Source organism: Leptinotarsa decemlineata, unplaced genomic scaffold, assembly GCF_025532065.1.
Source record: "Leptinotarsa decemlineata unplaced genomic scaffold, Ldec_3_MD MMD2_P_RNA_scaffold_5, whole genome shotgun sequence".
Classification (NCBI taxonomy): Eukaryota; Metazoa; Arthropoda; class Insecta; order Coleoptera; family Chrysomelidae; genus Leptinotarsa; species Leptinotarsa decemlineata.
In genome coordinates, this window is record NW_027412532.1 from 16,304,719 (window position 1) to 16,332,163 (window position 27,445).

General features: G+C 36.6%; 1 protein-coding gene across 2 annotated transcripts; it reads right to left on the reverse strand.

The window, feature by feature from the left end:
* Nucleotides 1–3,446: 3,446 nt before the first annotated feature.
* Nucleotides 3,447–20,745, reverse strand: LOC111511274 (3-hydroxyisobutyryl-CoA hydrolase, mitochondrial). Of its 2 annotated transcripts, XR_012464100.1 has the most exons (4): nucleotides 20,584–20,745; nucleotides 9,726–10,704; nucleotides 7,761–8,017; nucleotides 3,611–3,748 (listed from the first exon to the last, which is right to left on the reverse strand). XR_012464100.1 is itself a non-coding variant. In XM_074169641.1 (3 exons), exons 1-3 carry the CDS (start codon nucleotides 20,599–20,601, stop codon nucleotides 3,591–3,593), a joined length of 1,155 nt encoding a protein of 384 aa, XP_074025742.1. In that variant the 5' UTR covers nucleotides 20,602–20,739; the 3' UTR covers nucleotides 3,447–3,590. The 2 variants fall into 2 exon arrangements, 1 of the variants encoding a protein (XP_074025742.1); XM_074169641.1 differs by lacking the exon at nucleotides 7,761–8,017 and having other exon boundaries at nucleotides 3,447–3,748; nucleotides 20,584–20,739.
* Between the last annotated feature and the right edge of the window lie 6,700 nt (nucleotides 20,746–27,445).

Sequence of the window (27,445 nt, forward strand, 5' to 3'; positions counted from 1 at the left end):
CTTCACACTACTTCAAAGATCTAGTCTGCCTTCCTTGGAACAACGTAGAGTTTCATCAAGTATTGTTATGTTATACAAAATTTTGCATTGTTACATTGATGCACCCTCATTACTAGAACAAATTAACTTCAACGTACCTCAAGCTACTACACGTAGACAGATCACTTTCTATACCCATTTTACTAGATCCAACCTATAAATTTGATGTGCGAAAATTATAATTCCCACTAAAGTCAATGCGATATTAATTTCGATCCACTGAAGACCATATTATCCAAAATTGAACAAACCATCATCTAGCTTACTGTTACAAATTACAAATAATAATTGATTGAAATGTCATCTTTTTTTCTTAATTCGATCATATATGTGAATCTATTTCTTAATTTGTCAAATCCTTAATATGTCAATCTTTTGTTATATATTTAGTTTAAGTAGCTTTGATTTATAGTACAGTATTATATGATACTAGTACTAGTACTAGTATGTTACAATATCGCTGCTGTCCCAATGGTTTGACAGCTGACGAGTCATCCTGATTTTATCCAGGTTTGGAGACCAGCTCCCCTACCCTTTTGGCTGATTATTGGCCTTGAGAGGGACCAATGGGTACACAACTAATAGATGACGGCATGAAGTGCTAAGACATCAGTGCCGCCCTTCACGGGATACCCCTACCTGGCTGGGGTGGGGTGGATGAATAAGTTATTCGTCCGTTAACGGGGGACATGAGGGCCTCATTCGACAGAGTGTCGGGGCCTTCTATATCGGGAGGGGTCGCCTACAGCATAATCTGTGGCTTCCCCAACTAACGGGTTTTCATGAGTTTCCGTTTTTTCGAAAACTCTCTCATTCCTCGACTGAATGGACTGCCGAATGGAAGGCAGCTGCAAATCTCTGCGGATGGCTTCATTCCGCACGAACCAAGGAGCATTCACAATCATCCTAATTAACTTATTTTGCAACCTTTCCAAAATGGAAATGTTGGACGGAGCCGCTTGTCCCCAGACGCCTGAAGCGTACATGATGACAGGCTTGAACATCGTGTTATAGATCGTAATTTTGTTTTTTAAACTCATCTTTGACTTTCTATTGATCAGAGGGTGCAGACTGGCTATCCGACCCTCGATCTTAGATTTGACGTACATAATGTGCGGGTTCCAAGTGAGCCTACGGTCTATCAAAAGGCCGAGGTACTTTACCCGCGCTTGCCAGTCAATCTCCCTTCCAGAGATTCTCACTTTTCTGGCCGGAGAAGATAGTAATCTTCACATGGTTATCGCCTGAGTCTTTTCCGGGTTTACTCGGATCTTCCAATCGAGATGGTTTGACAGAATCAGAATCAACGAACTTAGGCGTGCGCAGCGTTATAGAACAGTGCTTTCAAAAAATTGTTTTACAACGCCATCTAGTGGCGAGTTACAGAAAAATTGATAGCCTAAAAACCTTCTCTATGAAAAATTACTTATATATGTCAAGTTTCATCACGATCAGTTGAGCGATGTAAAACCAACAAACCAACCAACCAACAAACATCCATTTTTATAATTATATCAGATATTGTCCTGTAAATGGATTCATCTGTTGGACAATACATTTTGTTTTTCTTTTCTTTTTCTTCTCTTCTTTTCTAATTGGTAAATCCTATAAATAAATGTACCTACATATATCTAATGGGTAGGTACTCACCTAATTGTTGAATTCGATTTCAAGAAATGTTATTAATGCTTTTTGAAATATAGGTATGTCAAACTTTAGATATCGAAATCGTTCATTTATTTACATACTGCGTTAAACTATTATAAATGACTAATTTGTCAGCCCCTTCGACATATATTAATGAATTACAGTCCAGCCCTGTTTCTAGCCAGACTTCTACCTGTATACCTGTTATTGTCAATTGCCCAAAAAGTGCAATCAGATATTTACACAGCCTTGAATGATAATTTGTTTTTTCTCCTCTATCAGTTGAATATTAGTGTAGAAATGTCGATATCTGCTTTCAATTCCGATTCGAAACCCCATGCGTGAATCCAAATCAAGATCTAGGTGACTGGGTGATTCACCTTTGTCTCTGTGTCATACTTACATGTTAACTACTCCCGGGATTCGGTTTTTGTTGCCAGGATTTTCTTTTTCGGGGACAATCAGGCGTTCAGCAGCTCCTCGGAAGGGATTTACAGAACGATTGTTCATTATATCAAGAGTTCATTCGGAAAATGTCATTGAAGGGGTCAACGACACCTTTCAGCTGGTTCATAAGTGCATCGCAAGTCCTAATTCAACAACCCGTTCCAATACTGTCGAACAATCATTGTTCATGTCGACAGGAGCAAGTCCGAGTTTGCCATGAAAGTTACAGACAAAACCAACCCTTATTTACAGATTCGCGTTCACCGTATTTGTAAACCACTTCCACGACACCAATAATTACAATAAATGTAACTGTACACCACATTCATAATTATAGGGATGGTTATTACTGCGTTATCATGATATATTTGAATAAATTTGATAGTTACTTTTGTTTATTGTGAATAAATCTTGACGGCGCGAGCGACATCAGCTACACGGCCAAAGAGCGAACTCGGTCTGATGACGTGACGTCACTAGAAACAGTTGCTCTCACAACACACGGGCGCTCGATCTTGATTGCACTTACTGTGCTTTGGAATTGTGAAGGGGATGGTGCCAGGGCCGCACTGGCAACAACGACCTGAGGAATTAAATCAAAGATGTTTGTGGTGATGCCAGCATCGGCTGGAGAGTGAAGCGATATTTCCACTGGTAATTGATGTGTTTATATTTTTGCCTTGGTAAAAGCTATCGATACATTTACATCAAAATTCATTAGTATTTTTGGAAACTGGACAAAGTTGTACTGGAAAATAGGTAGAAATTACATAAACTAAATATTGATTTCAAGTATAGGTACTGTGAATATTATTACCAATTATTATTATCATCAGAAGTAGAATTCCATCATACCATAAACATGAACCAGATTAAGTTGTTTTTTGATATATAATGAAATTAAATTTTCGTTATAAATATTGTTTCATTTTTGTCATAGTCTATTTCGGCAAGAGAAAGAAGTTGCTACAGACAGTTTTTCTTCTTTTCATTCATCTTTCGTTTTTTACTATGTAAAAATATGGGATTTGAAAGGTAGAACGGTTTTTTGCCATGTATGCTTCATGTAATCAAAAGTTACCAATTATTAAAATTTTGGTTTCAGTTCAGACACTAATAACATTTTCACTCGATTTGGGTGATTTGGGTGATTTGAGTGAAATAAAAACATTCTTTTGACAACAATGATAACAATTATATATATTATTGAAACAAAGTAAATGCTATTGTCGGTTATTACAGTTAAATATTCAATCCTGTCTGAGAAACAATATGGATTCCGACAGGCCAGGTTAACAGAAGGTGCAATGGTATATCTGACGAAAAACATTTATGTCACAGAGCTGAATACAATAGAATTGAATAACCTTTCAAATGAGGTGTCACACGACTATCACTCCCAATTTACATTTTTGAGATGTGAGTTGTTATGAGAAGAGGGTTGACTGCAATCTACATTACAGCAAATCTTCCAGAGGTTGTAATATTTTGTTGTGATCTTCTTCATACAAAGTCGTCGAAAAAAAGTGCTCAACTAATTCATCTGATACTTCTGATAAAGATGAAGGGTTCCATCGTGGATTGTCATCTCTGTCTATAAGTTTGGCTCTCACACCTTGAAATGAAGAAAGCGTACATTCTCATAATGTTCAAAAACTATTTGTTATATAAAATATTTGAATTCAAAGGGATATTTTTAGGAAAGATTAGTTTTTTGGTAAGAAAGCTTTTTGAATGAATTGATGGATGTAGCCATGTAGCTATGTGGTAGGAGATCATCATGAAAAATGAGGAATAAGGCTGCAGGCATAGAAATAGCGACGGCCGAGCGATGGGAGATAAGGAGGCGGCGTGGGGCGGCGTGGGGCGATAAGGAGAAGTATCTTGCGTGCGCACGAAACGCCACCGCTTGTTTCGTGCGCGTCACCTATACTGTCGATGTTGTTGTAGGCATCGCCACCGTTCCGCCATTTCGTCGTCTCGCCATCGCTCGGCCGTCGCTATTTTCGTGATCGCAGCCTAAAGCTTTCTATGTTTTTATATCACTTGTATTCGTAGTTGACGTTACTGCAGTTTCGTCGAGTAGGGACATTTTCAAACGAAAAACACTATTGTTTTATTGTTATTTGTTATTGTTTTTCGTATTGAAATGTTATTATAGGACGAAACTACAGTAACGTTAGTTACTATAGTACAATTCCATAATAGTAGGTACCGAATTCTCAGAAATATTATTGCATTAAAACGAAAACATCATTTTTCCTCATCTGTTTAGTATAATTTCCGTACGCCACTGTAGGAGACGGATTAAGGCAAAAACGTCTGTCATTTCTGAGAATCAAGTGCCTGCTGTTTTAGAGTTATAGTATAATACAAAGTTTTGTATCTTTTTTCATAAAGCTTTTTAACTTTCACTTCTCCATTTTTATATCTCTTCAAACATAAAATTGTGGAAAACTTCTAAAGGAACAAGGAAAGCAATTAAGCTCAAATTACAGAGATGTGTGAATTATTCAAAGAAGTAACTTTCAGACACAAAATGGAAGAGAAATACCTCTCGAAAAAATTACTTTTATACGAACATAGCATGTTTGTACTCCAAACATTCGTTATGGAATTGAATTAGATATCATTCATAGGAAAGCTACACAATATAGTAGATCTATGAAAGGATTACAGTAAAAAAAAAAATTACTTACATAAAACCCTCTCATCCTCAAGGGTGGACTTCGAATTTCGGAATAAGTCACTTGTCTCATTACCTCAGCAGCACCTATCTGGATAATATAACAAGCACTCGTTTCATTCATAACATTACGACTTTGTCGCGGATGAATGGAATTTTTTCTAACTGTAAGGGCTTTTTCTTCCAGTTTGTACTCGTAAGTAACTTCAGATAGTTTATTTTGAAATTAATTCTTTTATTCGTTTTTTTTTTGGAAGCTGCCCACATTTTGAGAATGAAGAGGTATAGAAATAGAAATCCAAAATCATTTTTCCCAAAAACTAAGCTCTCTTGAAAATATACCCTTTTTAATTTGAATTTTTTGTCGTTTTCTGATAATTTACAAAAATAACTTTTCCACATTTCAATTACTCCATAACCTTCCATATTTTGATTTTCATTATAAAACGTTTTCAAAATCGCGACACTATGTCATGGAATTGAAAATAATTCTACAACAAACACGCAGTCAACAAGTCTCATATTCATTGTTTCACTACTGGATTGATTGATCTTTTGTCCGATAGATTTTCCACAAGACCAATAGTATCAATCGGAGAAATGCTGGGAAACAAATTCTTCACATCAAACGAAATCAATTTGGAATTAACCGGAAAAGTGATATTTTGAATTTCATTCATCAAATCATATTAATTCTTTAAACTGAATTTTGACTGAAAATTACTATGGTTCTGAATGACTGAGATTCTTTTTTCTGGTATTTTCACTGAAGCTGCTGTAATAAAAAAATACTGGTTTGATGGAGTAGTTCTCTTTGTGTAACTTGTTGATTGAGTGAAATTCAGGCGGTTGTGACTTTATCACTACTAATCTAGCTCTTTCTCTTTCATTAACGATACGATGAAGTTATTAAAAGTTTCTTTAATTTCTTTATGATACAAATTGGTGGGGTCGTTTCTAAGACGTGCTAGAATTCAGAAAAACTACAGTCTTTCCTACATATTCTTTTCCAATTATGGCAATAGCCATTATGTTATTTGCTAATAACTCATCTTTGATGGATTCAACTAGTTTCAACCCCGGGTTGAACCTTCCTTCATTCGTCCTTTCAGATTTCAAAATATCTGCGTCAAAATATTCGTTAGCATAAGATGTCACCATTAATGCGATATCTGTTTTATGTTTAGCTGGATATTATAATTGAGACTCTTTTCTTACAAAAGACGAGTTTCATTTTTAGAAAATCTGGTACCAGTATTTGTTCTATTTTTGTAACTGGTATTTCAAATATTCCTCAGAAATCTTTAATTTATTATTTTAAAACAGCGTTGACAACTGTGGTAATAGCAACCAACAACTCAAAAATTTGGTTAGTTTCAAGACAAAAAATATGAACTTCAACACCAGCTAACATAACTTCCTGATGTTTTGACATTGCGAAGGACGTTATTTCTCTCAAACACTCATTAGTCAGGGTGAGGAATACTTCGATAACAAACCGAACTGCCAAAACATATATGGAGCTCTCAAGAAGAGGTCTTGATCTTGAAAATACAAAATCTGAGAGATCTATACTACTGTTCCCTTTCTTCATCATCTCCATCATTTTTGAAGTATACTACTAAGTGGCCAACTATAGGCCAATCCATCTCTTATGCATCTGCTGTCGACTCGTCTAGCGTATGCAATTTCATCATGTATCCTAGGTTTTTGACGGCACTCTCACGGTACTGACGACTCTTCGGCATTCCTTATGCTCTGGAGGGATTTTGAATCCGTTATGAGAGATGACAAGTGGCGAATGTTTTGGTACTTTTCATTCACACTCTCAGGAAGATTTCAGATAATAAGCTTGATATTGTTCTCTCTGATCTTCAAAGCAAAACGATATTTGTCACGGAGTTCTCAGCTGCTGGTGAGGTAAATCTTTTGAAAGGGTCAAGAAAAACGAATCAAATATCGGGACATTCTCTCCGAACTGCATAGGCTTCACCCAAACCACTATATTTAAATGAATAATCTAATCCTGCCGGTTTGTCATTCTACCGCAGGAATCTTAGCTAGACAAATTCGAAAAACTCTCATTTTTACACAGTATTTACGAGTATCGGGGATAAATGATTGGGGCCCGACTTGCACATACATTTTGGTAACGAAGATATCGCCTTCAGCTTTTCCAGCAACAGTCATCTTGCAAAGTGAGTACAATTGCAATAATGAAATCCTCGGAATCAATAACTCCTGTTTAGGCTCAACGTGATTCGCTATTCATTCAAGACCGTTCCAACCACCAAACAGCTGCTCTTCGAGCAAATCAAAATTGAAAACCCTTTTGATACCTTGTGCCAACTAAGAATGATATTCTTAGCATTTGACATAAGTACAAGGATTTGCATCTGAGCCGTAAAATTGTCATTGAATCGTTCACCCCCGATCAATAATCGTTTACGTGTTGATCGACCACGTATAATGAGGGTATCACAAATCAATAACTGCTACTTACAGCATGTTGTTAACCAAATCAGCCTGCTGAAGTCGCCTGGGATTAGCGATTTCAGCAGAAAACTTTTGGGGAAGATGTTGTTCTCTCCCGCTGTGCACAAAAAACTGAGGTGAGTTTTTTCCTTGGTAAGCGTGACCGTAGTCTTCTCATATCCTCAGAATAAGTCGCTGATTTCGGCTCCGTACCAGGTGTTCAACGTTTGTTTGTAGTTGGAAGACAATGTTTCATGGTGAATTTCATTAATTCGGGCTTCCATTGTCTAATATTATATGAAATGATATGAAATCCTTAAAATAACCAATACAATTGAAAAATTAAAATCAATAGCTGAAAATAACGTGGAAAGCCTTCACACCAATGTTCCAGTCAAAGAAGCACTCCAAATCATACAGAGGAAACTATCTGAAGTCGGGGACCTGGAAGATAGAACGAACTTACCTATATAAGTAATTATGGAATTACTAGAATGATGTGTACGAAACTGTTATTTCCAACTGAAGGACGAATTATTTACACAAGATGAAGAACTGCCAATGGGATTGCCAATTTCACCAGTTATAGCCAACATATATATGGAGTGGTTGGAAACTCTGGCCATTGAAGCATCATCCCACAAGAAACCCCGAGTCTGGATGAGATACGTTGACGACACCTTTATTATATGGAACCATGGCAATACTGAACTAGCCGCCTTCCTGAAACACATCAACAGCGTAAGATCTTCCATCACTTTCACAATGTAGAAGGAAGTCCACAAAAAATTTCCATTCTTAGACGTATTGGTGAAGAAGACCGACACTATGTGGGAAACATCTGTATACCGAAAACACACTCACACGGGACAGTATCTGAACAACGAATTTAACCACCACCAATCGACTGAAAGAGGTATCATCAAGACTTTTTTAGACCGTGCATTCGGGTTCTGTAATACGAAGGAAGGTCTCGAGAAGAAACTAGACAACATCAAAAATAATCTTCAACGGAATGGCTACCCAAAACGATGGTGGAACCGACTCTGGCTAAAAGACAGCAAGAGTCTTGCAAAGAATGGAAGCCGTCACAACCAGCGCCTGCACTTCCCTACATTAGAAGATTATCGGAAAGAATAAGAAGAATTGGTTACAACATCAGAACCTGCTTCAGATCCGAAAACTGTATCCGTAGCAACCTCACGAAAACCAAGCCACCAAACGCGGACTGAGTTTGCATTTACCGGATACCCTGTGAGTGCGGAAAATCCTATATCGGTGAAACTAAGAGGCCATTGAAAGTTCGCATTGCCGAGCACAAGAAACACACACAGCGAGGGGAAACCAGCAGCTCTGGAATAGCAGAGCACGTTTGGACCCATCAGCATAACATCGAGTGGTCCCAACCTGAGATAATACACAGGGAGGAACACTGGTTTAGGAGGAAATCCAAGGAAGCCGCATACATGTTGTTCAATAATGTACTTAGTCAAACTAGTGGAGAAATACGCAACATATGCAAACTCATAATCAAACAAACCTGAATGAGATATCTTCTCCCGTAGATGTTCTTGTTCCGCTTTCAGTTCTTTAGTGTTATGAGATGATGAGATTTTTATTATCATTTTCACTATTATTGCACTAAGGTCCTCAGTATTTTGTTATATTTGGTCCTCACAGTTGATTACATAACGGGTTGTTTCCTTTAACACAATTTCAATTCTACAAAACTAACTTTGCGCTTTGTAAAAAATCACCTGCTGCTATATTGAGAATCCTGAGAAGTGTTTTATTGCAAACGTGGAAAGGAAACGAACAATCTCATTCCTCAACTACTTATTCCATTTTCATTGAATTTAAAATATACTAAATTTGTCACTAAAAAATAATTCAAATAGCTCTCTTAGGTAAGTAGGTCTAAAGTTAGTGGGTTTATTCGACCCTCTACCACCTATAAGGGTTTATTTTGGCTCACACCTATTCACACTCGGCCAAATAAACGCAGCTTCTTAACGAAGCCGATTAGTTTGTATGGTGAGTGACCTTTCAGGTCAGATGGTGAGAATACAGATCTGCCGAACTCAAAGAACCTGATTCGGTCCCCAGCAGGGCAGGCACGAAGTATATGCTCTGCAGTTTCATCATTTTCCAGGCAGAGGCGACACACACTGTCTTCCGACAGTCCAAGTCTCTGCATGTGATGATTCAAATGACAGTGACCTGTAAGAAGGCCTGTTAGACATCGTAGTTCATCCCTACTGTAGTCCAACAACTGTTTGGAATCAAGCTTCGAAGGGTGAATAAACGCCCTGGAGTGAACCAATCCTGGAAAATTCTGCCAGACGTAAAAAAAATAGTTCTCTTACCTAGATAATAAAAACTCTGAAAACAACTGAAAAATATTGAAATCAGTCAAAATTGATATAATCACCTTCATGTGTTTCGTCTGACTTCCAAAAGTTATTTGTTAAGTTGTATTCCATTATTAGACAGTCTCTAAGAGTCATTTCTTTGGCCTTATTAAGTTGCTTCAGTATTACTTTCAAGCTGGTTGGTGATAGTTTAGTCAAAGTTTCAATCGTATTTTTGGACCAAGTCGATCCATCTTCTATTAACCTCGATAGAATTTCTTCAACAGAGTAAGCTGAGAAGCATCTATCAATAGTGTTTTTCGCATGCCCAAGAGAAAATTCTGGTATGTCGCTTTCGCAAAATTCATCTAAAGTATTAGCTACTTCAGTCTCATTAGCACACTTGAGCAATTGGTTTTCTAGTGCTGGTAATTTGCTGCTATGACAGTAATGGGAAACCAGACCGATCCTCACAGCATCTGCACCGTTAATATTCTGACCAGTTAGACCAAGATACCAACCCAGTCGGCCATTTAGTCGAGTAAAGAAATACGATGCCCCACAATTCGGGTGAAAACCAATTTTCGATTCTGGCATCCCCAACAAAGTTTTTTCTGTGGCTACTTGATATTTTCCGAACACAGCCAGACCAACTCCGCCACCAAGAGTAATTCCATGGACTAATGCGACAATGGGAATTTTTCTGGCAGACATCCATAAAATAGAAGCGTTCGAGTATTTTAGTAATTCATGTTTTTCACCACCATCATTTCTTCCATCTTTCGTGAGTGCTTTTAGGTCACCTCCTGCGCAATATGCTCTTCCCCCAGAACCTTTTACTATGAGAAGCTTCTTTTTGTCGTTTTCAAATTTTCTGAGTGCTCCGTAAAAATTTGCCATCATGACACTGTTTATAGCGTTGTGCACTTTTGGTCTGTTGAAAATGAGTATTCCTTTATCATTGATTTCTTGAATGATCACGCCATTATCAGATGAAAATCTCCGAATGATTGAAAATATATTCAAACCGAGTTTTTTCGAAGATAAGAACCATAAAACCTGAAATCAAAAGATAATATTAGACTGGGATTTAGCTTGAATGGTTGAGGAAAATCATTTTTGGTTCTTAAGTGAGAATCTTATCCTTTACATAGTTATAGAGGGTATGGCGCGATGACCGTCGGTTGGCAATATCAAAGGACATAATAGGTTAGGTTAGGTCACGTTAGGTTAGGTCCAAAGTGAGTGGGTCTATTCGATCATCCATCGCAACCCGCAAGGGTTTATTGTGGCTCATACCTATTCACACTCTATCAAATAAACCCAGCTTCTCAACAAAGCTGATTATTTTTCATGATGAGTGGTCTTTCAGGGTCAGCACAGAGTATGTGCTCTGCTGTTTCATCATTTTCTAAACAGAGGAGACACACACTGTCTTCCGATAGTCCAAGTCTCTGCATATGATAATTCAGATAACAGTGACCTGTAAGAAGGCCTGTTAGACATCTTAGTTCATCCCTACTGTAGTCCAACAACTGTGAGTGAGTGGAAGATTCTGCCAGAAGTTCATAAGTCTTCTTGCCATCCGGGTGTTCGATGTTTGTTTGGCAAAGCCTAAAGCGATGCCAATGACAAGTTCTGGTCCGATAAAGCTGCTTGCAGAACCCTCCTTGGCAAGGGAGTCAGCAGTCTCATTGCCTTCCAGGCCAGTGTGGCCAGGAATCCAGACCAGAGACAATCTGTCAAACCACTCGAGGAGAGTGGTTTTTAGCAATTTGCTACCAATTTAGACGTTGCTTGGTAGGAACCAAGAGCTTCCAACGCCGATTGACTGTCCGAGAATATTTTTATTGACTTGTGTATGAGGTTGGATTCTTTCAATCCGCCCACAATTCAATAGCGTAAATTTCCGCTAGAAATACAGTCGCATATGTTCCTAGGCAGGTTGATATCTCTGTCCTGGGTCTGCGATCAAAAACACCTGCACTGGAACCGGAAGTTGTTTTTAATCCTTCAGTGAACCAACTATCTGCTCTTAATATTTCCTTCTCCCGGAGGATCCAGTCCTCCCTAATCGGGAACAGTACTTTATAAGGCAATTCGTGGTTGAGAGTTGGAGGCATAAAATCAGAGGTCATTTCCAGAATGCTGTGACTTCCAGTGTCAACCAATAGTCTGTTACACTCTGCATTAAATTGATTTGTGTAGTTGTCGATGCAGTCCATCTAGCCTCTCACTCCAGAAAAATGTGGAGAGGAGGTAGATCTAGAATGATCTCCATGGCCGCCGACGGTGTGATACTGATGACACCACCGATGGCCAGACAAGTCTGTCTCTGTAAGTCAGAGAGCTTCGCCTGGGCCGTTTTCTATAAAGCCTTCGGCCATCAGGCAATTGCCCCATAAGTGATCGTTGGTCTGGCAATCATCATATAAATCCAATGGATTTGTTTGTAACCTGAACCACAAATTTTACCACAAATCCTTCGACATGTCCATAGGGACAGTCTGGCTTTGTGTAAAACAACTACCAATCGAGCGAACAAGAAAATGGTTTGTGCGTTTCCGTCCTCATCATCATCTGTTAATAGTGTTGCATTTTTTCCGTGGGTTTACCAATAACTACACTGCACAATAATTAAACCTAACTTTATTTCACTTTTAATGCAACTAAACAGTTTAACTGAAACTTCAACTATTATTCAAATGTCTATCGCCTTATTAGATCACCCTGTACCTCACTGTCGGCGAAACTTGACTTCACTTGACTATCTCGATAGGTGAGTGGGTCGGGGTTATATTTATTTGGCAATTGAAGGCGGCAGAAAATTCGCCGGAATTCCATCGAAGCGTAGTATTATTCTCGCAACGTCTAGAACGGCCGCGAGCGCAGATCAAGTGGAGCACGTCACAATCGATTTATGACGACAATATCTACCTTTTGTTTGTTTAAGTTATTTTCATTGGATGCGGTCACGAAAAATACAACGAAGGTTATGGAGACTTGGAACTGCAGGCTAGTCAATTTAAATACTATTTTTACAAATGCATTGATTTTTTCAAAAAAATTAATTTCGATATATATTTGATAACTTTCTTTCTCAATAGGTTGAACTCCTACAAATTGGCATCTATAATCAAATGTTGTTATTGATTTTCATTTTTTATATCACATGATGAATTTCATTTGATAGTTTTCAATTTTGTTATGACGATTATGAGATATTGCTAGATATATGATAGATATTGCGTCCTATTGCCTACGGTTTCAAAAATACAATCGTAAATCGTATCAAAACCGAAGAGAAGATGATAATATAACTCATTGTGCATGATTACAAAGCATAAGTGATTCAATATAGTATACAATGTCAAATGAAGTAAAAAAACAGTACGACAACAAATAATTGTATACCTACAAGTCTAAAACTGTATAAAAATATTGACAAAATTAACATATTAAAATAGTGAATGTATCAGAAGAAATATTTAAAGTATTCTTCGAAATTATAATGGGCTTTTTCCACCAGAAGGTTCTTCACTGCTTTTTTAAATTCGATGAGGAATTCTTATGTTCTTGATTTCGACAGGTGATTATAAATCTTACAGCCATTGTAAATAAATTAGTTTTCAATCAAAGTTGTAGAACGAAGGGGAAGTTTATTATTACTGTTTTGGCGAGTATTGTAGTACCTATGTTTGTATGTAGTAGATATGTCTAAATATTTCTATAATAACTAATACCATTTAAGATTTATAATGACTCTGCAAATGACATTTTAATGGGTTTCAGATAGTGACTTACATGGCTCGTTATACTCATCTTTGCACATATATCTTGAAGCTCTTTTTTGCAATTTGAATATGTTGTTGAATAGATAATTGCTGCAACTACCCTAAAATGAAATTCCATACCTCAAGTGGAGGGGTTTTACGATTTTGATTATGATGCTTTTTTTTCATTCTGCCGATTCAGCATGGGTTCGTTCGTTTCATAATTTATTTTTCATTTCAGAGGTGAATTAACGTTTGTTTATTTAAATTTGAAATAATTCTCGTCAGTTATTTTTTAGTTTTTATAAACTTCAAAATGAAAAAAAATTTGACTCAATGACCTGTAAATCGCGTGAATCGCAAGAACACGATTCTCCATTAAAACTTCTGTTTTTCTCCTTGTAAAGTGTTTTTTAGCACCTCGCAGGCACATTTCAACTATTAACAAGCATGTTCGAACCTATGAATCAGAGAATGCTGCAGTGAAAGTAGAAATACCCCAAGGAAGCATTGCGGGTCCCTCGTTATTTATCATCTACATGAACGATTTATGTTATCATTCAAACACGGATAAATCAATAACAGTCTTTGCTGATGACACCAATTTATTAATGGTAGTGAAACATACCCTGAAGTAGTAAAAACAGGTATAGAAATCTTCAATGATAGGTACCAAAGAATGGTTCACTATAGGAATAGGTTAATTTTGAATGACTCTAAAAATAATCTCATACTTTTTAGAACTAATTTACAGATAGAATGACCTCAAAATTTGAATATTGAAAACATCACGATAAAATATTCAGAAGACACCAAGTTTCCAGGACTCCATATTGATGAATTCTTGAAATGGAATGGAATTCTTGAAATGGAATGGAATTCTTGAAATGGAATGGGGAAGCAATAGTAATAAGTACTCGAAAAAAATAATGGTAATTCAAAAGAGGGCTGTCAGAATGATGAATACTTTGAAGTATAATCAATCGTGTATTTATGTTTTCAAGAATAATGGGATAATGACGATATACGCTCTTTATATCTTTGAAGGCTTAGTGTTTATATCAAAGAAAGGCATCTGTTTTTAACAATATTAATGAGCATTCCTATGAAACAAGAAAAAAAAAAACATTCGTGCTCCCTATACATAGGTTAACTATAACTGAAAAATCTCCTTATTACATATCAATGAAGCTGTATAATGAATTGCCTAATCGAATCAAGTATTTGAGGAGCACAAATAAATCTAAGAAAGAAATAAAAAAGTACTAATAAATTCAGATTATTTGAACCAAACAGAATTATAGAAATGTATATAGTTATGAGTATGTGTGGTGGTTGTATGCCAGTAGTTTTTTGGCATCATTTCATTCTATGTTGTCTGTGTACAAGCTGTGATAGTCGGCATATTTTTAAATGTGCTATTCTAACAACCCTTTCAGTAGTTACTTCTCTGTTGTGGTTGAAATAGAAATCTAATAGATGAATACTTTCCCGATTGGCTTTTCAGTACCAATTGGCGGCCATAGCATCATTCGAAAATCCGAATGATAGTGATATTTTAAATTTTAAAGTACCTACAGTTTAAGTGTTGTTTGTTTTCAACACCAAGATTGGTTCTTGAATTTTTTGTTTATTTTGAACAGTTAATTCCAAAGTGGATAGTATATATCTTGTTTCAGCTGATGACCTACAGAACCCAAGCAACTTACTTCGAGGTTTACACCAGCCGTGCGCAATCGTAACATGGCCATTAACGCAACCTCCTTAACGTTCATGTCCAGAGGGGTCAGACCCGTAATTAATTCCATTGCCGCGGTTGGTGTTGTTCCCATGGCTCCTGTGATGTTTAAACAAGCCAGTCGCTGTATTTGACATAATTTTTGGATGGCCGTTGCTTGTAGATGGCCGTTGCAATGGTTCCGTACGTTAACATAGGTCTTATTATTGCAGTGTAGATCCAGGTGACCACAGGGGTGAAAGACCCCATGCGCGTCCCACTGTCCTTCGACATTGCTCATAAGCCACATATGCTCTTTTTGCTCTACTCTTTTTAGGTGAGAGTTCCATATTAGCTTCCTGTCGAGTATAGTACTAAGGTATTTCACCTCTTCAGAGAAGTTTAATTTGCTTTTGAAGATTTCGGGATGTTTTAGGCCCGATAAACTTCTTTGTCTGGTGAAAAGGACCATCTCAGTCTTTTCGGGATTGATCGACAGTGAGTGTTCCTTACACCATGTTTCTATTAATTTGAGCCCATCCTGCGCTCCATCGCACAGTGTGTTCACAAATTTGCCGGCCTGCAAGATAACTATTGCATATGCATATGCAATTGTGTAAAATCTATTATTATTGAGGTGATCAATCAAGGTATCCAGAGAAGGGGTGATAAGACTCCTCCCTGTGGACATCCCCTCATTACCAGTCGTTTCACTGTGATGTCTTCTACATTGATACTTATTGCTCTACTAAAGAGCATTTCGAGTATCCATTCTCCTACTACCAGGGGTATATTCCTGGAGTGTAGTTGCTGCGTAATTGTTGGAAAGGTTGTTTTATCAAACGCTTCCTCGATATCTATGAATATACACAGGGTGGATTCTTTGTTGTCCAATGATCTCTCGATTCTGCCAACCACATGGTGAAGGGCCAAATCAGTAGACCTTCCTGGAATATATGCATGCTGATTTAGATGAAATGGGTTGTGAACTAGTACTTCATCTCTTATGTACCGCTCACATAGTCTCTCTATAGTTTTCAAGAAGAACGATGTGAGATTAATTGGTCGGAATGCTTATGGTAAAGGTGTAGTCCATCCTACCTGGTGTGTGTATAAATACTTTCAACTCACTGGGAATATACCTCAGAGCTAGAGAGGCTCTGAATATTCCAACCAGGTGCGGCATAAGAATATCCAGTCCCCATTGAAGTAGGGCTGGTCTTATACCGTCAGGTCCTGGTGACTTGAAGGGGAAAAGCCCGATATGGCCCATCTTATCTTGTCTTCGTCAATTACTACACTAGCATATTGCCAGTTGTATTGTGAGGGTGTTGTTGGTACTTCCGTGCAGTTCGTCTTTCCAGGAAAGACATAACCTAGGAAGTGACTTTCCATAAGAATCTCAGCACTCTTTTGGAGGTTGGAGGCTTTGTCGCATTTTCCCTCGTCAAGATGCCGATACTATTGGCCATTCGAGAGTGCCTTCTGTAGCATAGAAGCTAGTGGGAAGTCTTCGACTGCCTCACAGTAGGCTTCTCTTTGTTTCCGTCTGCAGACTTTTTTGAACTCTCTGAGGTTGGCTTGATATATACCCCAGTCCTCTTTCTGATTGGCCACTGTCAACTAAGGAAACACCTTCATAACATTGGGCTAGTGGACACACCTCTATGCAGTATGTGTGAACAGGAAGATGATACTGTCAGGCATGTCCTATGCGAGTGCCCGGAGTTATCGTCAATAAGAGAGTGTGTGTTCAGCGAGTCTTGGCCTACACCTGTTTATATAGGAGATGTCTCCAAGTGACCTGTCGACCTCTCTGGTAAGGACAGGATGGACGAGGACCTAGGAGGACAACTCCTCGGGAGAATATACAATGGGTCACATCTGGCCTAAGTGCTGTGGGCTTACCCTCACCCTCCCTACTCTACAGATACAGAGATACTATTGGCCATTCGAGAGTGCCTTCTGTAGCATAGAAGCTAGTGGGAAGTCTTCGACTGCCTCACAGTAGGCTTCTCTTTGTTTTCGTCTGCAGACTTTTTTGAACTCTCTGAAGTTGGCTTGATATATACCCCAGTCCTCTTCGAGTCTTGTACGTTTTGCCTTGTTAAAGGTTGTTCTCGCTGTCTTCCTGAGGTGTCCAGTTCCATGTATTGGTTGTTCATCTGTTTTCTGATTGGCCACTGTCAACTAAGGAAACACCTTCATAACATTGGGCTAGTGGACACACCTCTATGCAGTATGTGTGAACAGGAAGATGAGACTGTCAGGCATGTCCTATGCGAGTGCCCGGAGTTATCGTCAATAAGAGAGTGTGTGTTCAGCGAGTCTTGGCCTACACCTGTTTATATAGGAGATGTCTCCAAGTGACTTGTCGATCTCTCTGGTAAGGACAGGATGGACGAGGACCTAGGAGGACAACTCCTCGGGAGAATATACAATGGGTCACATCTGGCCTAAGTGCTGTGGGCTTACACTCACCCTCCCCACTCTACAGATACAGAGATACCCAAGCATCTTGGATTTTTTGTTGAGAGATAACTGAATGATTGATGTATCATCAAGTGTACGGCTAATTTTCAGGGCATCCAAAACAAATACAGGATGTTACAACGCTTTAATTAGTCAGTAACAATCAAAGGCGCTCATAAATTTCATGCATCTGTTTCAGAAAATGAAACAAAATAATTGAATATTATTCTGAAATAAAAAGTATATCTTTCCTAGTATAAGTATGTACGATCTGTAGAAAACATACATTAGCAAACTCTAGTGGTTATATGAATGTCATATATATGATGGAGAAGCTATTTCTCATGAGATTCAGCAGGAGAGAGAATTTGAAATGCCATCACTTTGGACATTGCTTGTCCACCCACAATACTCCTGGGAATTTTCAGAAAGGGCTATACAAATATAAAAAAGAGCATCTATCAAGGTCGTTAATTGAAATAAGAAAAGGGCAACTGTAATTTGAGTAAATACCTGCCGAGCGATTTTAGGTGTTTTTTAAAAATTTACAATACCTCTAAATCTAACGAGTTTCACGTAAAAAAATGAGATTTTAAAGACTTTTTATAGTTAAACTTCTAAAATAAAAATCATGAAATTATAAAACAACAATAAAAATTGATTGGCGCGGGCGACTTCATTGATTCCAGTGACGCATTTGCTTTTTCAGCTGCAGGAAAACCCGGAAAAATCTGCAGCACCATATCATCTCAAGATCTTGATCTGCCGATGTCCTCTCTCTCATAAAACAAAATGTAGGGTGTCTCCAGAGGCTCCAATAAATTCAATACATCGCCAAAACACTTCGTGACACGACTATCGTCAAACTTAAACCAGTCCGTTTCGTCTTTGACCAAGGCGAATAATGACCAAATTCAACGCCAGAATCACAGTGAACAATGACTGCATGAAGATTATAATAGTGGTCAGCTAGGTTGAAGTGTTCATCTATTTCGAACATAAGTCTATATAAAATGTACCGCTATGTGAAATATTCATTATTTTCGCACGTGGCATTGTAAATATCACCATGATGAATATTTTGCTGACTTTGCTTTTATTATAACATAACAATTGCTCATTCGCGCACAACCACGAATGTCATAACCTCAATTGTCTTTGCACGTATCATGACAACTCGTATAACCTAACAAACCAAACGCCGTCAATTTGTTAAATCTTAATTTTCTCGCTTAGTTTTTCAAATGTGTGAATAGTTATTCTGCTATTCCGGACAAAGACAAATTCAACAAACCGAAAATCATGAAAATCTGTCCAGCCATTTTTGAGTTATAAATGGTGTAGGTATCTGACAGGATTTCCTTACTTACTTACTTTTATATATTGAATTCTTAATTTTTCAATAGTTATTCTGCTATTCGTTAACCGATTTTTTCAACTATTTAGGTAGTGGTAACTATTTATTTTTTGAAAAATAATTTTATTTACTGTTCTTTCATAATCATTTTTTTTTTAATTATTTATCACGCTTTTATTAGCTTCACCTGTATGTATGTATGTTTGTTTGTAACTCTCAAGTTCGGGATCCGTATTTAACAGAATTATCGACATTATTGGTTGATCTATTCGCGGGCAGATGGCGCTATACGTAATCTCCTTGATATAATTCGAACTCACTTTAAATGTATTTCTTCATTTGAAAAAAGTCTTTTTTTTAACACGCGCGCCTATTGCCTTATTTGTAACCCTCCTTTGCGCGCCTGCTGCCTTGGGCTTGGTAGCTGATTTTCAAGACTCCCTCTCCGGAATCGGAAAATATCAATGGTCATTTTTCTAAAAAATATACGGCTGATTGATCCCAAAGTTTAGATAAAATAAATATAGATCAAAAAGACTAAAAAACACGCTTATATAGCATACCAAACCGAAAAATAAATATAGTTTAAAAAAAACTAAAAAACACGCATTTAAAGAACATCGAACTAAAAAGTTGAAAATATTTTTTTTTAATAAGCTTAAAACAATAACGAACGAAAAATACTAGTATTATTGTGAACAAAGCGTGAACGCCTTTTGCCATAATTTTTGTAAATCAAGCGGCCGTCGCTTTTTTCACCATAATACTAGTATTTTTCGTTCGTTATTGTTTCAAGCTTATTTTAAAAAAAATATTTTTAACTTTTTAGTTCGATGTTCTTTAAAAGCGCGTTTTTTAGTTTTTTTAAACTATATTTATTTTTCATTTGTTTTTTATTTGACAATTTGTTATGAACAAATGAGTGAATATATTCACATTTTTTTACAGGATGATACACGGTTATTTTATTTACTTTTCACTATTAAAAAAATGAAGTGTTATAATTTATGGAGTATTGATTCGTTTGGAAATAAATTTTATAGGTTTCGGCCTCGGTGTGATTTTATTTTTTCTACCTTATATAATTTTTTCCTATTCGGTCCAAAATAATTTCATTCTTCATAAATTATCCCAATATTTCACAAATACGTAACATTGTTTTACCTATTCCTAATTTTATTGAAATTCCTGTAATGTAACTAACGTACCTATACAAAAGTATCCATTTATTCAAAATTGAGTAGTGACACTTTTGTGTTCCAGAGTAATTGAACCATTATACATACATTGGAAAGTTCTGAATGCGAGCGAGTTCTGAATCTGTGATAGGTACAATTTAGAACCGTAACGTTTTGTAACGAATGTAATCAAATGAAATCTTATGCAAATGAACTTCAAACGTTTGGATATAGTCCAACGCCCTTCGTGGTATTAGCCAGGGGAGTAGTTGTTTTCTGATAGGTGTCAGTCCATTAAACCTACTGTGCAGGTATATCGAGACTGGCTTGAACGTTTGAAGTTCATTTGCTTTAGATTTATTTACTGCCAGTCTTCAAGCATAGCCCACTGACTAATAAGAAAGATAATGAAATGAAGGTACCTATATATTACCTACTTACCTTAGTATTCGGAACCATGTTAGATGGTTGTGAGTGGAAGTTTTTGAAACCTTTGTACAGACGAAATCCTATTTACCTAAAGTTCACCGAGTTGATAACAGTTATAAGAAATACTATGTTATGACTTCGAGACCTTGTAATTTCAAATATAGTTCAGATAGTGTAATCTTTGGAAGTGTCTATGACTCCCGTGCTACGTAATTTTAGTTAGATGTGCATGAACAAATTTAGAAATGACTTGGAGAGTTCCCTTTGAAAAACGTTTACTGTTAAGAAAGATGCATCGACAGGATGAATGTTTGTTTCTACGTAATAATTTCACATTGCATGTTAATAACTTCTAATTTAATCGTCATGAAATTTATAAATTAGTTGTTATCTACTCCGCTATTTTGATTCCGTGATTTATCAGTTTATAGACCTGATCATGTGGTAATTTAAATACGTTTTCCAGTATTCTACCAATGACATGTACACCCAAACACACCCCAAAAACACATTGTTAATTGTAGTCGACAATGTGGTCTTCAAACACCAAAGTTTTTTTAATTCTCTTGTTCGATTGATGACCTATTTGTTTTGTAGAAGTTCATATTGAATGTAGGTTAAAGAAAATAACTTCTCTAATTTCTACTACGATTTTTGTTTGTTACGACCGGTGTTGGTTTGTTAACCCATTTTCCAATGAACTGGGGGCATTTTGACAAACAAGTCCTTAAATATACAATGATACAAATAGTCTTCATATTCATATAAATGGTGACGTTCTGCCTTTTGTAACTGAAGTAAAGAACTTAGGCCTGTGGTTTGATTATGAACTGGGCTTTACAAAACACGTTAGCCATTTGATCCAAACGTCTTTTAATACCTTAAGGCAACGGTTTCCAAATCGGGACTTACCAAACAACTTAAACTAAAATTATGTGAAGCGCTAACCATTTCGAAAGTTTCATATTGCAATAGCCTTCATAACCTTGCGTTGAACAATCTGATTCCTTCCATCTTCAACGAATCCAAAACAGTTGCCTCCGTTTTTTTGGCATTCGAAAATACCACCACATATCAACGGTCATGAAGGAATCAGGTTGGCTGCAACTAGAAAAACTCAGGACACTGCAACTACTCACAAACATCCACAACGTCTTGAACACCGGAATGCTACATTATTTAATGAAAAAATTCAATTCTTTCGCAAATATTAACAGCTTTTCCACTAGAAACAGGTTGGTGCTGGTCATTCCTGAACACAGGTCTTTTATTTCTACTCGCAGCTTCTCATACAACACAGTTGAATTCTACAATATCCTGCCCAGTCAATTCAGATCCTACACATTGAAAAACTCCAACAAGACTCAAATAGAATTTATTTGAGTAGTTCACTTTCCTCATGCTGATCGTGGCTCATTCGTTTACGCAAATGATTTGGTGTCTGTATAATAATTTATTTTTTGAAATTGTATGTATGTACTGTAATTTTTTTTATTCATTTCAATTTTTTTTTTCTGGAAGGTTAAGTTTGAAAAAAGCTTTGCTGATACCCCGCCCATTCATCTCAATAGCAAGCGCAGTGAGCCAAGAATGAAAGCCTTCTACATCTGTCCGGTTAAGATTTCCACCTAGGAGTCCTATAATCAGAACAACCATCTTGACAGAGTGATCTGGATAGAGTCTGCGGAGTTCGAAGAGAAAATCTCGATATTTTATTTATTTTTCCTCCCCTTTTCGGACAATATTCGTCTCGCCAGGAGCTGAAAACTCCACGTCAAATATCGTCTTGCTCTGGTGGTCGAGAAGGGCTACATCAGGCTTATTAGCTTGTATGAGCCTGAGGGTGGGGAACGAATAGTTCCAATAAATTCGGCACTTCTCGTTCCCCACAACGGATTCAATATCCCCCGGAGCGTAGGGCAACACCGGTGTCTCGTCAATACCGTAAGAGTGTCGTAGATGGTAATATAGTACTCTCAAGGCCGCGGCTTTTACATGAGCTTTTTGCTGAACAGGTTCCAACTCGGTGACAGAGTTGTGGTCACCTCGTTCAGTGTCGAAAACTAAACAGAGTTCATCAGCTGCTCGAGCAGCTGCCTTAAAGAGAAATGCTCCAATTCCTGCTCTCTCATGGTCACGGACCATGCAGAGAAGGGGATCCGAACTCCTGACGACTTTACAGGCTATATCCAGTACCATTTTGTCATGTAGGCACTCCAAACTCAAAAGTTCACGGCCTCCCTGTTGTCGAGGGAAGTACAACCGTAGAACGGATGATTTCGGATGCAAACTCCTATAGAGATGCATCATTTTTCGGGTCTTTACATCGAGTTGATACAGCTCCTCCCGAGTCTACTTCACTATTCAAAACGAGTAGACTAAGATTGGAACGGCAAGCATATTTGTTGCAGCAACTTTGTTCTTCCCCGTATTATTATTATACAATGATTTGTACCTACCTGCTTTAGGTATCTGAAATATCAAATCCACAATTATTCAACTCCTTCACATATCAAAATTACCGACTATTGATCCGGAAACACTACTTGTAGATTGTATTTGGAGCAATGTAGTGCAGGTACCAATCATTGAATCATTGTATATTTGAGGCCTTTTTTGTCAAAATACCAGTTTACTCACAAATTGTTTAATAAACCAAAGCCGGTTGTAGCAAATAAAAATCGTAGTAGAAATTACACACAAAAGTTATTTTCTTCATCGTATATTCTTCAATTCCCTCAACGTACTTACGTTGTGGTGAATGCAGAAAAAACTGTTACGATCTATGTTGTATAGCATATTTTAGTAATTTGTAAAATCATCTCCCATTATCTGTAACTATAGTTTCGCGGACCGAAAACAGGACAACCTTTTCGTTGAGGGTTTTACAGCTCCCACCGTTCGTTATCTCACTGAGCAGTTGTCGACTCATTTCCTGAACATTTTTTCTCAAATGAGTTTTTTTCTTATCCAGCTGTCGTCCCCATATTATCGCTTCCATGTGTTTATTGGAAAACTAAGTGTCAAATTGCAATTGCATTAAGAGTCAATACGAAAGATATAGAAATAAAATAATATCATCACTATTACAGTTCATAGGTACTGATAAAACCTTGTCAAAATGTATAGTTAACAAATTATTAATTATAGCAGTACAGTTTTACAAATATGTATGTAACATGTCGCACCTCAAGTGATGTCAGAGTGCATCTTTCACTTGAATATTTCTGAGTTCTGAAATTGAATAACTATTTCGTAACTGAAAAACTATCTACATTTGATCTCCATATTTTTCTCTCGAGAATGTATCTACCTGAAGATGGCATTACATGGCTAACAGGACTATGAATACTCATGATGTTTCCCAAGTGGCACAGACAGTTATTGACATAACCTTCCCTTATTATGTATTGTTTTAGGAATTCAAAATTTAAACTATTTCATTTCAAGTTATTTCATGTAGGAGCACGTTGTCAGGCGGTGCATAAGTGCTTGACAACTTCAGATGTAAGCGAATAATAATTTTCAAAGAAATTCACATATACACATATGCATCTAAAGACATTTTGTATATTATTATATAATTTTTTGAGCTGATTCATTTTATTAAAAAGAAAAGTGATACGCTCGGTCAAATATGTTTCACTAATGTCTGCATTAACTTTTCTATCCTGTGTAATAGTAATACTTGATTTCCAACATCAACTATAGGTACTCGAGCTATGTCAATATCAAAAATATTCCTCTTTTTTGATTTAGTTCTTGATTATTGTTTCACGATCCTAGAACATCAAATAGATTTGATACTTCACACTATATCATATACAGATAGGAAAACAGTTCAATTGAGTTGAATAATTTCTATCTATCATTAAAAATTAATTCAAATTGAATTTGAATTATTTTTGAATGATAGATATATATGTTTCAAAAAATATATTTCGAATATTCACTTGATACTTGGGACATCATCATGATAATAAAATGTATCTCTATTTTCGTTTCAAAACCATGCTCATTATATTATATTTCTAATAAGAGGTTTCTGAAACATCGTAATTGGGACAGATCAACAAAATACTATAAAAATATGTGGTTCTATATAGATCACGCTCTATTTAAACCATCCACTATATCTAATACCTAGATTCACCATTATTACGTAAGGCACTTTTTTGAAAAAATGTATTCATCAAAAGTATCAATAACTACAAAATGCAAATATTACACATAAATAACATCAAAACAGTATAATCTTCTAAATATGCTTTTTATCTTCTTCCATATCTCAAAGTTCCTTCGATTTGGTTCCTTCACTCTTCATCATATCTGCTTCGGCCGTTTTTTGATTCTGCAGATATTTTGGAAACCAAAAACAAGCATAAACAAGTTTTAGAAGAATGTATGCAACAAATGCGAGGGCGAGATAGGAACAAGAGGAGCACACCATTTTCAAGACATCTACACCCACTTTTTGTGTGCGCATTTTGCATTTGAAAAATGAACTGAACTCATGTAAAAGGTAGTATATGTTCAATGACTCGGATTATTTTTTGTTATAACTATAGAAACAACTCAATGACAACAAACCATCATAACTACTCATCTGATAGGAAAGAAGTGTTCAATCAATAAACCTCATTCATTATTCAGGTGTATTCAATAACACAAATATTAAAATTGAATAAACCCAGCAGGGTGTCCAAAAAAATAATTTTTTCATTTTCCTACAGAGAAATCAAAGTTGGTTTTGAATTAGTATATAATTGGTGCACACAAAAATTTCAGAGTGATTTTGATATAGTAAATATATATATCTTCAACTGTTTCAACTAGATATTTCTGCAGATTCTGTTATATTTAAAATATTATCAGAAAACCGGACATACTTCCCATATAATATTTTAATCAAGATATAAGCTGAAATCTAGACACAGACGATTCAACAAATATTAAAATTCCTGGATGCAAGTAAAACTAGCTTAATAACCCACCTGACTCTCATGGAATTTGTGCAAGAAGGATGATATATCTTCCACATCATCGATACATCCAATATTTTTCTCAACTTCTCTTGTTTCTAGTTCCTCCTGCATCCTTCTGAGACCATCTTCAATCACATGCAAATTTGTTTGAAACTGCCTTCTGCCTTTTGCAAATTTACTAAGGAACCAGAAGCAAATGAACATACATAAAGTAATCCATGTCACTAACCCCATTTTTGTGGAATCACCAAAGTCTGACATAACTGAAACTTGCAGTGAAAGATGTTGAGGTACAGTTGTAAATAGAATAAAATACCTCTGAATACTGTGGATAGATATCCAAGTACACGTATCAATATCAATAATGATTAAAAATTCATAAAGGTTTAAATTACACGGTATGATACACCCAATAAGTAGACCTTTCATATCTGTACACTGTGTTTAACTTTTCACCCCTGATAAACTAATGGCTTTTTATTTCAGAATCTTGCCTGATATTTCAAATGTTTCTCATCAAATACAACTTTGTGATTTTATTTCTTCGGTGTCAAAGGCATCGACAGCTTTTTCATTAGCCTTGTGTTCTGGGTAGACAATATTAGTAATTCCCCGAACCACGATGCATCATGGCTATTCATAATCCGTCAGCAATGTAACGTTGAAGAATCACCCCAACTTCTGTATTTTTTGGCATTGACATTTTTCAATCCTCCATTAATATTTGTAAACTTTCACTATTGTAGGGAGAGATCTTATGGAAAAACAGCTTGGTACTGAACAACTTGTAAGTCTTCAAGAGGATTATGGTCTTTTCTAGTTATTATAGTCATTGTGCAAATTAGTCAATAAATAGAATCGAAAGACGATGACATCTGTATCATGATGAAATAGTTTCATAATTGAGGTTGATATGCACATGAATATTGCTTTTCAAATTATTCGAATCGAACCCTTCATTTAGAAGTGACGACGGTTATAGTGAGCCGCTAGTATTATAAATAAACAATCAAAGTACTCAGATCTACTAAACCCTTTTTTATGTGACCCAATTATTTTGCAGGGTCATGTGGTGGTAAAGGCATGCTGATGAGGGGCTGTCAGTCGGCAGACCTTTGCCCCCCTCAAGAATTAGAAAATTGTGTTCATGAAATTAAAACTTATTTATTCACATTATCATTTTGATTTTCTCTTCTATTTTCTATATATTTTTTAGAGTACCTAAACCACTTTATTTGAATTTATGAAAACGATATGTTGACGATTAAATGACTACATCAGGATCTATTATTTCGCCTGAAATAATATTCAATAAAATAGTAAGAAGTCTCCCTAATGAACTTCTCAATGTATCTTCTTTTCAAGAGGTTTTAATACGTCTATTGAAACTTGCAGCGGAGTCACAGAAAAATTTGCCAGGGAAGATATAACTCCCATGGCATTTCTGATGCTACCAACAGAACAAGCTTTGCTTGTAGCCAAGTTTAGCCTATGGTTGGCACAGTGGCACAGCCACAGATTGCAAAAGGTTGAATCTGGAAAATGTGGGCTTGCATACTCTAAATATTCCACTCATATTGGAGAATCCATCAAAAGCTTGTCCTCAGCAATTAGCCAAGGTCAAGCGAATTCCTTTAGCTGATAACACTACTGTATTTTTTTGGAAAGAAAGTTTTTGGCTTTCTACTACTCCATCTTGATACAAAAAACAAGGATGTGGGAATCTTCCAAGGAAAGGAAGGAAGTAATCAATTTTAAAATAAGTAACTCCATACATGGATGTGTAGATCATGCAAAGAAGTAACTTTCAGACACAAACTGAAAGAAAGTCCTCCTGAAACAGCTACTTTCATATAAACATTGAATTACACGAAAGAAAAAATTCTTTC

Coding starts and splice junctions, on each gene's coding strand:
- LOC111511274 (XM_074169641.1), bottom strand. Junction 3,749..9,725: donor GTCAGACGAAACACATGAAG/GTGATTATATCA, acceptor CTTCATTTCAAG/GTGTGAGAGCCAAACTTATA.